Source organism: Euleptes europaea, chromosome 13, assembly GCF_029931775.1.
Source record: "Euleptes europaea isolate rEulEur1 chromosome 13, rEulEur1.hap1, whole genome shotgun sequence".
Taxonomy (NCBI): Eukaryota; Metazoa; Chordata; class Lepidosauria; order Squamata; family Sphaerodactylidae; genus Euleptes; species Euleptes europaea.
The window spans coordinates 6,375,783-6,390,114 of NC_079324.1; the positions used below are offsets into that span (position 1 = coordinate 6,375,783).

Genomic DNA, 14,332 nt, shown 5'->3' on the forward strand with positions numbered 1-14,332 from the left:
CGGGAAAGATGCCAGCAAAGGAGACTCCTAACAGACCAGGTGCAGTTGGAGGGACAGAGGAGAATGTTGATTTTAAAAAGCCTTGACGAAGAACAAAATAATAATAAATAAGGCCCCTCTTGCCTGCATGAGGAATGCTGCCACCAGGAAATTAAAGAAACGGCATGTGGCACAGCCTGCCTGCCTATGCCATCGTGCTGCTTTTCATCACGGAAATAATGCACTTCAGATCCAAAGGAATGCGCAGCAGGAGTGGTGAGTCAAAGAAACAAAACACGCACACGCCACTGAAGTCGACATGGGCCACTGAATGCTGGCCGTCGGTGAGGTCAGTGGGGATCTGGCTCGGGCACCTTTGCCTCCGTGCTCACGAGAGATGGAGCAGGGCAGGGCTGTCCCTAACAGGAGCCTGACCAAGCCTGGGTTCAGACAAGAGGAGGAAGAGGCACCCTGCCATGCAGAGGCAGGCAAAACACAAGGCCACCTGTCTTCTTTTCCTGTGTGCATGGCCATTTAGGAGACTGTGTGATGACTGCAGGATTAAACCGCCTCTCCCCTCCCCACCCTGTACAGGCCCAATCAGAATCAGGACTCCAATTTATTTATTTTTAAAGTGCCAGAAAGATCTGTCCACTGATCTCTCTCAGCTTCTCAATGACTTTGACCCCTGACTCCCCAGTAGGGTTGGCACCTCTGGGTAGGGAAATACCTGGAGATTTTGGGGTGGAGCCTAAGGAAGGTGGGGTTTGGGGAGGGACCTAGGCAGGCTACAATGCCACAGACTCCACCCTCCAAAGTGGGCATTTTCTCCAGGGGAACTGATCTTGGTTGCCAGCAAGGTGCATCACTGGAGATCAATTGTAATAGCGGGAGATCTCCAGGTGCCACCTAGGAGGTTGGCAACCCTAATCTCCAGTGATGCACCTAGGGTTGCTGTGACAGGCCCTTTCTTGAAACTGAGGAGACCCACACAGCCTCTGAAGATATTGGGGGACCAGGCTTATTTTGAATGGTAAATTTTCCCTTCAGTTACAGGATGCAAGTGTAAAGGGGGGGGGGGACTTTCTTTCTTCTTGCAACCTCCTTCCCCCCCCCCCACACACACTCTTCTCCATCTTGTAGGCATGAAGGCAGGTCGCAGGCCCTATATCTCCCTCCACCTAGTTAGTTAGTTTGACTAGATTAGGAAACTGTGGCCATTTATGCATGGCTGTTTTGCTGCTGTGAGGTAAGTTTAGTAGTGAACAAATAGATCGTGGATATCACTGAGGCAGGAGTTGTATGAAAACAACAAAGAAGATCTTATTTATTTACAGGTTGGTTTTAAAAAACAGATCAGTAGCACAAGTCTCCAGGTGGTGAAAGGAGAAGCCGGACCAAGGGACATAAACTTAAGCTAGCTGTGACTTCAGAGTGTGGTTTGAATTCTCTTTACTACTTATTGGAACAAACTGGCTTTTATTGACTAGCCACTCCATTGGCTACTTTCATACACACAGGATAGGGTTGCCAACCTCCAGGTGGTAGATGGAGATCTCCCAGGATTACAACTGATTGTCAGGTGACAGAGATCAGTTCTCCTGGAGAAAATGGCTGCTTTGGAAGGTGCACTCTATGGCATTGTACCCTATTGAAGTCCCTCCCCTCCCCAAACCCCACCCTCCTTAGGCTCCACCCCCAAATTCTCCTGGTATTTCCCAACCCGGAGCTGGCAACTCTGCAAGGTAGGCTGAGTGACCTTGTTTTAAGCCTTCCAGGGCACGTCTTGGCTTATCAGAGGCTGGGACTCACATTAGCCATATCTGGCCCTGTCGCATGGACTTACAGGGACTCTGATGTATGCAAGAGGAAACTCGCTTTTTACTCCTACCAATACTGCATATGGGAGAAGATGCCAGGCATTTTTAAGGTCATGTGCTTAAACGCTGTCAGGAACCCAGGTTTCCCTTTTGTCTTCGGATCTGCTTCCCATGGAAACAGCAGCCATGTGTGTGTTTGAGGACAGAACTGGCACCAGGGTGTCAGAAGTGGTGTTGCTGCCACCTTTGCTCTGGCAGGACCCTTGGGCCTCTCCATCTGCATGACTGGTCGTGGTACTACAAGGATGGTTTTGCCCATCTGAGCTGGGAACAGGAGCACCAGCTTCAGCAGCTGCACCTTTTGCAAAAGCCCTGCCAGGGCGGGCAGCAAAGAACCCAGCGGGCACCACCACCCTTTCCAGGCATCCACAAATCACCTTCATGGGAGCCTGGTGGCCAGAGGCAGCCTGCCAGCCAGCAGGGGTGGCTCTGCGGAGCCAGCCAGGGGGGCAGGAGGGAGGAAGCCACCCCCCCGTGTGCCTCTCCGAGCCTCAGCCCCAGCGTTGCCTGGCACGTTGTCCCCCCCACAGGACCCCGGAGCAGAGAGGATCTGCTGAGCACCATGATATCCAAAATGCACAGGACCACCAGGATAAAAATCACAGAGCTCAACCCCCACTTGATGTGTGCGCTGTGTGGAGGCTACTTCATAGATGCCATGACCATCATCGAGTGCTTACACTCTCTGTAAAACCTGCATCATCCGGTACCTGGAGACCAACAAATACTGCCCGATGTGTGACGTTCGAGTGCACAAAACGAGGCCCCTCCTAAGCATCAGATCAGATAAAACCCTCCAGGATACCGTGTACAAGCTGGTGCCTGGACTTTTAAAAGATGAAATGAAGAGTCGACGGGACTTTTATGTAGCATATCCCATGGAGGATGTTCCAAATGGATCAAACGAAGACCGAGGAGAAGTTTCAGAGCAAGAGAAAGGGAACCTGTCAGATGATTAAATTGTTAGCTTATCCATAGAGTTCTATGAAGAAATCAGAGAAGAAAACAAAGGGACCATTGAAAACAGGAGTGTAGAGAAAGACAAGAAGAACAGCATGAGATTCCTCCATTGTCCTGCTGCTATGACCATCATGCACCTGGCCAAATTCCTCCGCAACAAGATGGACGTTCTCAGCAAATATAAAGTGGAAGTTCTCTATGAAGATGAGCCTCTGAAGGAATATTACACTCTCATGGACATCACTTACATCTATCAGTGGCGAAGGAACGGACCCCTCCCCTTGAAGTACTGCGTCCAGCTGGCCTGCAAGAGGCTAAAACTCTCTTCCCAGCCCCCCAACTCGGAGTGCACCAACACCAGTGGTGCTTCAGAGTGTGAATCCGTCAGCGACAAGGCCAACAGCCCAGCTACCTTGCCGGCCACCACCTCCTCTTCGCTGCCCAGCCCAGCCACTCCTTTGCATGGCTCTCCCAGCTCCAACACCACATCCATGAGCATCCCCGCCAACCCGGCTTCTGGGGCTGTGCAGAATGGCTCCTCGAACTGCCACCAGATGCAACCCTTGTCCAGCAGGGGGCGCAAAGCCATTGTGAATGGGGGCCCATGCGACATCGGCTTTGACTTAAAGAACGGGATTTCTTTTGGGTTGGGGTGTCCCTCCCCCTTGGCCAGATCTTCAGTTTTATAAATAAGTATATTACGTGTAGATAAAGGGCAGTGGGGGTGGGGTAGGGAAAGTATACATACTTATTTTCTATTGATTGACCTGATTTAATTTTTAAAAATTCACCTTCACAAAGTGGTTTCTCTCACTACATCTTCCTAGAATTGGGCTCGCACCTAAGCAAATGTACGGAGAAGGTCTGCTGAGCGTCACAAAATGGATCACTGTTAAGCAGAAATAAACTCCACGGTTCTTCCATTGAAGGGAGCTGATATGCAGATGATGGTTTTGGAACTGGGCTCCAGAGAGTTGGTAAGGTAGCCAATAGGCCTGGAGAAAAAAAGTATCCTGTCCTTTTAAGAGAGGCTTAAGGGGTGGAAATGGGCAGCTACAGCTTTTCATAGCATGGAGGTAAATGACATCTCATTAAGTTTCTATTAAAAAGACAGGACATTTTTTTCTCCAGGCTGGTGGCAACCCTAACTGAGATCAGCTTCCCAGGAAGACAGCCAACCCACTCTTTCAGGTCTGACCTTGAAGTGTGGGGCTACAGGAAGCGGTATGGAGAGAGGGGTTGTAGCCTATTCGGCTCTGGGGTGAAAAATATCTGGAGGCGCTGGGGGTGGAGCATAGGGAGGACAGGGTTTGAGGAGGGAGGGACCTCAGCAGGATACAATGCCATAGAGTCCACCCTCCAAAGCAGCCGTTTTCTCCAGGGAAACCGATCTGTTATCTGGAGAGCAGGTGTAATACTGGGAGATCCAGGCCCTGCCTGGAGGTTGGAGTATCCTAGTTGTAGGGTGTATTTTTTGTTCCACATTAAGACCTGGCAGGCCCCACAAGCTGTGCACAGATCCACTTTCCCAGAACCCTCCGCTGTGCATGAGGATTCCATGGCACAAGTGGAAAGGACTCCACAGCCCTAGTCTTAATAGGTCAGCTGGTACTATACAGATGGATATAAATATGGTAAACCCCACCTGGAGGTTGGCAACCTAATGCCACAGTCCAGCCAGGTTGCAAAAGAAGAACCATGTTATTCTGCCGCAATAAGATGACAAAGAAGTTGCTTTGAGACTAACCAGGCTCTTGCATGATGAGCTTTCTTTATCAGCTGCCTGAAGGGTCAAAGAAGTGCTGACTTCCAGGTCTTGGAGTTATAACATCATTAACAGAGGAATAATTTCCCATTGTAATGCAGGAAGATGTAGGGGCCAAACTGAAGCCCTGGGATTATTGTGTGGATTCTGGCGCCCTCTAATGGTGTACTGGTGAGACTGCCTTCTTTTACCATTAGCCGCTGGGACAGATGCCCTCGTGGGTGAGGCCAGCTGGGACACAACTTTGCCTGCTACCTTGCAGAGCTGCTTGGCACACGGCCACATTCTTACACGGAGAGCATTTCTGCGTAGGGCTCAGTGTTACAGATGCATAGGCGGTAGCATTTATACAGCTACCTGCAAGAGAGAAGCAGCACCCCTTGAACTGTTGCCTGCTACGTAGTCGATAAAGGTACAGAGCCCCTCTCAGGAACAAGTACAATAACCCAAGCAATTCCTAAGACAGAAGGCAGATGTGACATTTTAGCGTTCTGGGGAAAACTTGGGCCACAAACACCCCTAACGTACATTCCCCTCCTAGGATCTTGGTTTGAAAAGAAACAGTTCCACATGGTTAAAGCAGGAGCTGGCAGTGCACAGTGCTGATTGTCTAGCACCTAGATTGTCACAAAGAAACTACCTCCCTTCCAATCCATAAAACATTAGTAAGGGAGGGGGTTATATATAGCTATTAGTGAACAGATAAGCCTATATGAGGCACTTTTAAAAATAAAAAGGCTTGTCCAAATTGTGGTGGGAAGGGCAAATATAATGGCTATGCCAGAAGCAACTCCCAGGCTGTAAAAGATGATATTTTTATTTAATATTAAAAAATAACCACTCCAGACTGAAGCGCAGAACATTGACTCTTGCCAAGTTACAATGGGCAACCTCATTTTGAATGCAGAATAATACCACTACATCTCTGCATTGGGGATTATGTGGTCACCATCAATGCAAAGATGGACCTTGACCCAAAAGAGGTCTGGAAGGAGGCAAAGCCACTGCAATGGATCATACAGGGATGCAGCAGTCAGCCTCCTCTGTAAAGAGTACCTTTAACTCAGAGTCCTTTACTTATTCCATTGATTCATTTCTGGTGGCACCCTCGCATGTCCCTTGCAGCACACATGTTTGGAAAATGACTGGCCAAGACTAATCAGTCCATCTTCTGCTTCATACCAACATCTCCACAAGGCAGGGTGCTACACCGATTGCTGTGGTGTTCCTCATGAGGAACACTATATCTTCCATATAGGTCTACTTGGCACTTGATCTCTGAAATAAAATTTATATAAACATGTACCTAAAATGTTATGCATTCATTGGTAGAAAATCTATACAGTAGACTGAAGGATCTAGGTTTAAGTGGAAATTAAAGATTTCCCCCAATAAATCTGTGAGATATTAAATTTCGCTCTCAAACTGGGCATAATTTTTTCTCCATGCTGTTTTAGGGGAGTTTCCTTCTGCTACAAGCAGGCCAGCTTTTCATATGCAATGGATACCCTGACAGATGGGCGGATGCCCCTCAAGTGGGACAGCCCATGTGATCAGCGCTGGCCTATGGGCTTGCATTATTGGCAAACAGCCCCTTCAAGTGCGAGATTCCCCCCCCCCCACAGCTGTGTCTGGAAAGGCATTCTATGTGCAGATGAGCCCTCGAGAAGCATCCCAGCAAAAAGAGGATTATCCACAGAAATTCAATATGAACTCCTATGCATATTCCTATGAAATGAATACGGGGCTGCCTAAGAGGATGTCAGACTTAGGGTTGCCAACTCTGGACTGGGAAATTCCTGAAGCTTTTGATGTAGAACCTGGGGAGGGTGGGGTTTGTGGAGGGGTGAGACCTCAGCAGGGTATAATTTCCAAACCCCATTTTTTCTCCAGGGGAACTGATCTCTGTGTCTGGAAGTCAGTTGTAATTCCAGGAGCTCTCCAGCTCCCTCCGGGAGGTTGGCAACTCTAGATTTAGTCTGGAAATGGATTCCACAGAGAAAGGCAATAACTGGACCTGGGTGCGATCTAATGTATATGGCGTTGTGTGTGTAGTCTGAAAGATCTGAGTTCAAATCCTTGCTCAGGCAAACCTCTCTCTCTCTCTCCATGTCCAATAGAAAAATAGGAAAATAGAGGGGCGTTCTTTCAATGTGGACTAGCAAAATAAATCTTTTTATCGCATATAAGGTCCTTTAGACCACCAGAAACATATTAGGCGCTGCACAGAACCCAGCAGGACGTCTGCCTTCTTTTTAGCAGCAGCCCCCCCACCTCGGGCTCACTGAATTGGCTCAAAAAGACCCCCCCCCACACACACACACACAGGGCCGTCTTGACAGCATTATGGGCCCCTGGGCAAACCAGTGTGCTGGGGCCCCTACGACAACCACTCACAGGAATAAAAAGTAAATGGTCGATAATATTAAACATATATTTATTTTATTGGCACTTCAACAAAACTGGTGTTAAAACATTAAAAACATGCTGTACAGCAGCAACTAATCAACATGATAAACATTTGAACAATACACAAGGCTTGAAAAACACAATAATACTCAGTAAGCCACACAGATTAGAGTATGAAATTACTACGAACTTCTTATTATAACAAGCATTTGCGGCATTTCTTTTCAGAGAATTGCTTTATTATTGGCTTGAAGTCAATGGTCTTCAGGATGTCATTTTCCATGCACATGAGTGAAAGCCAGTTCAAACGATGCTGCCCCATTGTGCTACGAAGAAGATTTTTTAAATAAGTTTCAGTCCTGAAAAAGAACGTTCTCCTGTACAGTTGGTCACCATCATGCACATGAACACTCTGAGTGCAATTTCAACATTCGGGAACACAGATTTCAAATTGTCCAAAATTATTTTTCTGTACAGTGCAGGGAGAGTCTCACAATTTTCATCAAGAGCCATGTAGTGCTTGAGATGCTCACAGTCATTTAAAAGGTCATTACAATTCAGGTCTTTGTGATACATATTAGCCAGATGTTCACACTTTTTCTTTAGTGCATCAGAAGCAATGGTTTTTAATACACTGTAGAAAGAAAACAGATTTCCAATCTGTGAATAAGCCTGTGCACGTTTTGTCAGTTCAAAGATTAGAGTGTCCAGAATAGGGAGGAAAGTTTCCACCCTGAACTTTTCGTTTTACTGAGAAGCACCTCTTCTGATCCATCATATCTACTAAGACGCACACTTCGTTTTCGTTCCCTTTTTTTCCCATCACTGTAATCTGTATCTGGACACATACTCCTGGCTTTGAATTCATATTCACTAAATTTGTCTCTAGTTTCCAGAAGATAGGTTTTCATAGACTCAAAAAGATTCGTGGCAACAAGGATGTTCACATCCTTTGATTGCAGGACCTTGCTTGTTTTGGTCATTCTTTCTAGCATGTCATTCCAAAGAATTGTGAGAAAAATTGTTTCCAGGTTTTCCATTTTTTTGCTCAATCCTTCTGCCTCTCGCCTTGTGTTCACTTGCTGTTCATTGTCAGCTGATAGAGAATCCAGTGCATGTTTTATTTTCTCGAAACCCCCATACAGATCATGAACAGCATCAAAATGTGCTGACCATCATGTGTCAGACAGACGCTTGACCACAAAATCTTTTCCTACAGATGATGTCAATACATTCCAGCAATGAGTAGAACCAGCAAAAAATGAATACAGATGCTGAACAAAGTCAAAGAATTTTACAGTCTGTAGACAACACTCTGCTGCTTTTACTCCCACCAAGTTCAGGCTGTGTCCAGCACAGGGGACATAGATGGCAAACTCATTGAGTTGATGAATCCGTGTTTGCAATCCAGTATATTGTCCAGACATATTTGAGGCATTATCGTATGACTGACCACGGCAGTTTGATAGAGGAATGTTGTTCTCATTAAGAAAATCCACAAGAGTGTCTGTTAGATCCTTTGCTCCATGAGAAAAGATGGGGATGAACATCAATAAACGTTCCACAGGCTCACAGACTTTAATGTATCGGACAGTAAATGTCAGTTGATCTGTGTGTGAGAGATGTCTGGAGTTGAATCTACACTTATTGAATAATACTTTTACTCCTTCAATAGTACAAAGAACCTGTTGTCCCATTAAGTCAATAAATTCCTCACAAATATTTGCATATAAATATGACGGATTCCCTTTTCCAGGATTTCCATACATTTTGAGATGTTCTTCCAAGAAAGGGTCAAAATCACTCAGCAGCTCTGTGTGTGCCGTCAAGTCGCTTCCGACTCATGGCGACCCTATGAATGAAAGTCCTCCAAAATGTCCTATCTTTGACATTTTGTATACCTAAATATCTTTGACATTTTGTATACCTAAATAGTTGCCATTTTTTGCTGACCCAATAATCTGATTTTCGCCACGAAATGGCAAACCTCTGGAGGCAAGAAAGCAAATTACAGAAACCACACATTGCTGTGCTTCCAGTCATTGAACCCGGATGTAGCAAAGGGAGATTCTTTCTTGGACAACAGGCGACATACAAAGCAGTACAAACGACCTTGGGATGGTGAATAGCCATTCACGTTTTACACACTCGCCATTCTGCAGTTCACGTTTGAACACATCGTTTGATAAATACCTTGCCTTCATATTCTCTACTCCAGCTGTTTTATACACTCTGCGTGAGTTTGAAAGGTTGCTATCATGATTCTGACATGATGAGGACCCACTACGAATCCAGTAATCTATTGTGTTAGTATCATTAATGGTCCATAGCCCTGGATCTGTGTCTTGGATTGCAAACTCCTTTACTGTTACAGATTTGGGTATTTCCTCTTGTAAAATGTCACCAGCAGCAGCAACAGGCAATGATGGTATGTCTGCTGAAACTGGATTGGTAGCAGGAATGGATGTAGATGTGGATGCAATATCTGAAGGAATGGTATGAGTGGCTGTCGTTGCACCTGTGTTGAGCCATGTTGTTAATTTTGGAAGTTTTCCTATTTTCTCCTCCTCCTCTGCAGCTCTCTTCCTCTTCTGTGCTCCACTCAAAACATTACGTTTCATTTCTGCTGAAAGGGTTATTCACCTGGAAATATATATCTTAAATATTTAGTATTTAGTCCCATGCCAGTCCAATGTAGGGTTATATTATATAAGTGTGCTTGCAACAAGACCTAAATATTTAAACATTCTGCTTCCATAATGAACGTGTTATTCCTTTAATTGTACGAACAGTCTTTATTCTTAATACAAACTCTTTACTGTGTGCTGATTCACAAAACTGCTGGACAAGACCTAGATCTAGCTTACTGGCATAGCTAGGGTGTCTGGCACTGATCTAGCCTCATCTATGTATAGGTCTACCAGACTACATTCAACAGTAATAGGGTTGCCAACCTCCAGGTGGTGTAGGGTTACCAACCTCCGGGTAGTAGCTGGAGATCTCCTGCTATTACAACTAATCTCCAGCCGACAGAGATCAGTTCACCTGGAGAAAATGGCCGTTTTGGCAGTTGGACTCTATGGCATTGAAGTCCCTCTCCTCTCCCCAAACCCCGCCCTCCTCAGGCTCCTACCCAAAAGTCTCTCGCTGGTGGCGAAGAGGGACCTGGCAACCATAAGGAGGTGGTTGGAGATCTCCCACTATTACAACTGATCTCCAGGTGACACAGATCAGTTCACCTGGGGAAAATGGGGTGTATGGCCCCACTGAAACCTCCTCCCCCAACCCCACCCTCCTCAGGCTCCACCCCCAAAATCTCCAGGTATTTCCCAATCTGGAACTAGCAACTTTAACCAGTGATATGTTGTTCTCTCAAACGACTGTATTACCCAACCTTTTCCTGATATTCTGTCATTAAATCAAGAAGCACATTTTGGTTTATAAACAACCATTTAAAAGACCAGTCAGGAAACAGAGCAAAGTACTTCAACATATTTATTTATTTAGAGTATTTGTGCAGCCCCAAAGGTTCAAAGTGCAATACAGTAATTCTAAAACCAACATAATAAATCCACAGAAAATGAAGGTTCTGTAGTGTATCTCACCTGGCAGCAGTTTCCACAGGTGAGAGGCTGCCACGGGAAAGGCTCAGGAACTTGCAGCTACAGATCTCATGTCTCCACACAGCAAGGGGAAGCGGTGGAAGAAGCATAACGGACTGTTGGGTCTCTGTTAGCAGACAGATGCAGGTCTCAGGCCCTGATGAGGTTGATGGCCATTCTAAGGATTACATACTTCTAAAGTTGCTGAAGTCCGTTGTCTTAGCAGGGTGTACCTCTACTTAGGATGGCACTGTTAGAGGTCAAATCTGGCCCTTGGAATTAAGCCCAGAGGCAAATGGGCACCCGTGGCTAAGCCTCCACTGCCAAGAGGCCTTCACTTATCTGTTCAGGGCCTTCTGCAGACACCACCCTGTCCACCTATATGCATTCTATGTTGTGGCCCCCACCTTGTGGAACGGCCTGCCAGAGGAGGCCAGGAAGGCTCCCGCACTTCTGGCATGCTGCAAATTATGTGAAATGGAATTGCTCAAGAGGGCATATCTATAAAGGTAACAGGGCTGGCCCAGGCTAGCCTTGATCTCATCAGATCTTGGAAGCTAAGCAGGGTTGGCCCTGGTTAGTACTTGGATGGGGAGCTCACCAAGGAATACCAGAGTCACTATGCAGAGGCAGGCCATGGCAAACCACCTCTGAATGTCTCTTGCCTTGAAAACCCCTTGAGGGGTTCGCCATAAGTCTTGACTGCGACTTGACGGCCCTTTACGTACACACAACACGGCTAGACTGTAACACAAAGGTTCAAGAAAGTGCTTTATAGAGGGAAATGACTTTGGACATCACTGTTTACAGGATGCATTTATCTGTTTGCTCTTTACTCTGTTGTCACTGCATTGTTTTCTGTTGATGTAAGACTTTCATTTTTCTGAATTTTATCTGCAGTCCGTATCAACATTCAAATGCTACTCTTATTCAGATTTCTGTCATCCTAGTCCTGGTGCATTGTTTATTACATGTCTGTTCATATTGATAGCTAACAATTTACACTGTGTAATCTGCTTTATCTAAATTAGAAAGGTGGACTATAAATGTGCAAACAAACAAACAAACAAATATGCTTGTCTCTCACAAAGGAAAAGGCTGCAGCATTCCGGAGACGTTGTACGTGCCAGACAGTTTCCAAAGGCAACCCACAGAAAGTACATTGCAGTAGTCCAGCCTTCAGGTTTCCCAAGCAACCTAGCCAGGTCAGCCGAGGCTGAGAGTGGCAAGAAGCGCTCTGAGCAGCACCCCCCACCCGTTCCTCAGAGAACCAGGCTGGGGCCAGGAGAGGTGCCCCAAGCCCCAGATGCAACCGGACAGCTAGACTGGGGGCGGGTGCCGCCCCGTTCGCTCGCGCCCGGCCCCAGCTGCTGCTGCCTTCCCCCTCAGCCCACTGTGACAGTACCCCAGAGATCTCCCGGTAATAGTTGGCTTCCAGGCTGCCAGGGAAGGAATTTCTGCCTAGCTACAAGCCTGCTCTGTGCACTGGGCCACTGGGCTAAGAGTCATGGAGCGTCAGAGTGAACGATAAACAACGATAGGAGAAACTGAATGAAACTGCGACTGTCCTGAGTCGACTTTCTGTCCGTAATACAATCAGTCCAGGAGCACCTAAAAGACGAACAAAAACATTTTCTGGTAGGGCATGAGCTTTCTGAAGTTGGTATCTGAAGAAGTGAGCTGTGGCTCAGGAAAGCTCCTACCCTGCCAGAAAATATTTTGGGGAGTCTTGAAGGTGCTCCTGGACTCTGGCCCTTTTCTACGACTGCAGACAGACCAACACGGCGACCCGCTGTGTAACACAATCAGATCGGCATCACTTGTGGATGTATCGCCACCGCTTGAATTTGGATCAGTCTCTCCTCCCCGGTATGATCGGGGCTCAGAGATTTCGGCCCATCAGGGCCTCGGAGCCAGCAGCTGCAAACCAACTGTTTTCTTGATCACGATCTTGGGTCTCTCTCCTCCTCCCCCCCCCCGAACCCCTGTTTTAGTGCCACACCACACTCAGCCAGTGGGCTTGCCAACCTCCAGGGGATGCCTGGAGACCTCCCGGCACCACACCGGCCCTCCGCACGACAGAGATCCCTGCTTCTCCTGGGGGGGGACCGGCCGCTTTGGGGAGCGCGCGCCACGGCGTCGCGTCTCGCGGAGACCCCGCCCCGAAATCGCCAGGAGCGTCCTCGCCCGGAGTGGGCGGCCGGCCCTCCTTCCCCCCCTCCCCCCCTCCCCCGCCGTCCCAGGGCTCCGCCCCACAAGAGCCCGGCGCTGGCCGGCCGGGGGTGGGCGGGTCCATCACGCGGCCCTCCTCCGCGGCCCCTCCGCCCGGCTCGTTCGAGCAGGCCCTGCGGCGCCTGTGGGCGGGGCGGCGTCCCTCTGCGTCGCCCTTTGGCGCCGCCCCTCCGGCGAGTCGAGCTCCGAGCAGCAGCCCCGATCCGCCCCTGCGCCCCGCCCCCCCGGCCAGGCCCGACCAGTGGAGGGCCGAGCGAGCGAGCGAGGCCGCCGGGGGGGGGGCGGGGCGAGCGGGCGAAGATGGCGCTGTCCAGGGGTCTGCGGTGCTGCCAGCGGGTCTTCGGCTGGGTGCCGGTGCTGGTCATCGCCCTGGTGGTGCTCTGGTCCTACTACGCCTACGTCTTCGAGCTCTGCCTGGGTGAGGCGGCGGCGGCGGCGGCGGCGGGGAGGCGGGCGGGCGGGCAGGCAGGCAGGGCCCCCTACTCCCGAGCAGACCCGCGGAGCGGGGTAGCTGTCGGGGCCACGATTCCCCTCGGGTGCCTGTCTTGCTGCGCAAGGCCTGCTGGGATCCGAGTCAGACAATCTGCCCTTCCGCCCTTTGAGACTCACACAACAACCCTGTGAGGGGGGTGAGGCTCAGCGAGAGAGACAGACAGACTGGCCCAGGGTCAGCCCCCGCGAGTTCCCTGGCTGACCATTAGGCCATCCACACGCGCAAGACTAGGCTCGATCCTTGAACGGGGCGGCGGGTGGGGGGGGTAATTCTGACCTGCCCCCAAGGATTTCACCATCCCTGTAAGGTAGACCACCCTGAGAAGGAACGACAGGCCCAAGGCCCCTCAGCCAATTTTGTGGCAGAATTGACTTCTCAGACTAACCACTACACTGCACGGCCTCTTTATCTTTAGACCGAGGGGAAGTGGGGATTTGTACCACAGCCCCTTCTGGGATCTCTGGACCAGGATTTGGGAGGGCGAGATGCCGGGTGCCACAGAAGTCTTCCTTCCTCTTCCCTTATTGCTTAACGAACCCCCAAGCCTGTGAAGCGCCAAAGGCAGCTGGCTGGTCTGGTTGGTTTTCCGTTGGACCTTGGCAAGGGCCTGCAGACACCCGCCCTTGGGCTCTCCCCACCCGCCGGGTCTCGCCCTGATTGCATGGCACAGAAGGGAGGGACAAAATTGTGGGTGGGGTGGATGTAACAAGGCCTAATGCGGCCAGGAGAATGAGGAAGCAAGACTACGATAATGGAGTCTCCGCTTGATAATAAGAACTGGATTTTGACTTGTTGAGCCCTTGTTTTCAAGTTATAGAGTAGGCACCTGCTTCCTCACATCACGATCTGTCCCAAGTTGGTTGCATAGAAAGTGCTGGGAAAATTAAATCAAGGTTCTAGTGTAATTTCAAATACTGTCAATGGGTTCCTGTAGTCTTTGCTCTGTGGATTTCACTTGAAATGGCTTTGTAATAATTTGACAAATGAGCAGGAACAAAATATGCTTTGTAAC

General features: G+C 48.7%; 1 protein-coding gene and 1 pseudogene across 1 annotated transcript in view; both read left to right on the plus strand.

Annotated features, from left to right (window-relative positions):
- Positions 1-2,385: 2,385 nt before the first annotated feature.
- On the plus strand, positions 2,386-3,508 carry LOC130486461 (polycomb group RING finger protein 2-like; annotated as a pseudogene).
- Positions 3,509-13,124: 9,616 nt separating this feature from the next.
- The window catches only part of ZDHHC15 (zinc finger DHHC-type palmitoyltransferase 15), a 31,676-nt gene continuing 30,468 nt past the window's right edge, over positions 13,125-14,332 (plus strand). The window contains exon 1 of the mRNA XM_056859487.1: positions 13,125-13,245. Within this exon, the coding sequence (XP_056715465.1) occupies positions 13,128-13,245 (118 nt within the window). The 5' untranslated portion in view covers positions 13,125-13,127. The remainder of the gene's footprint in view (positions 13,246-14,332) is intronic.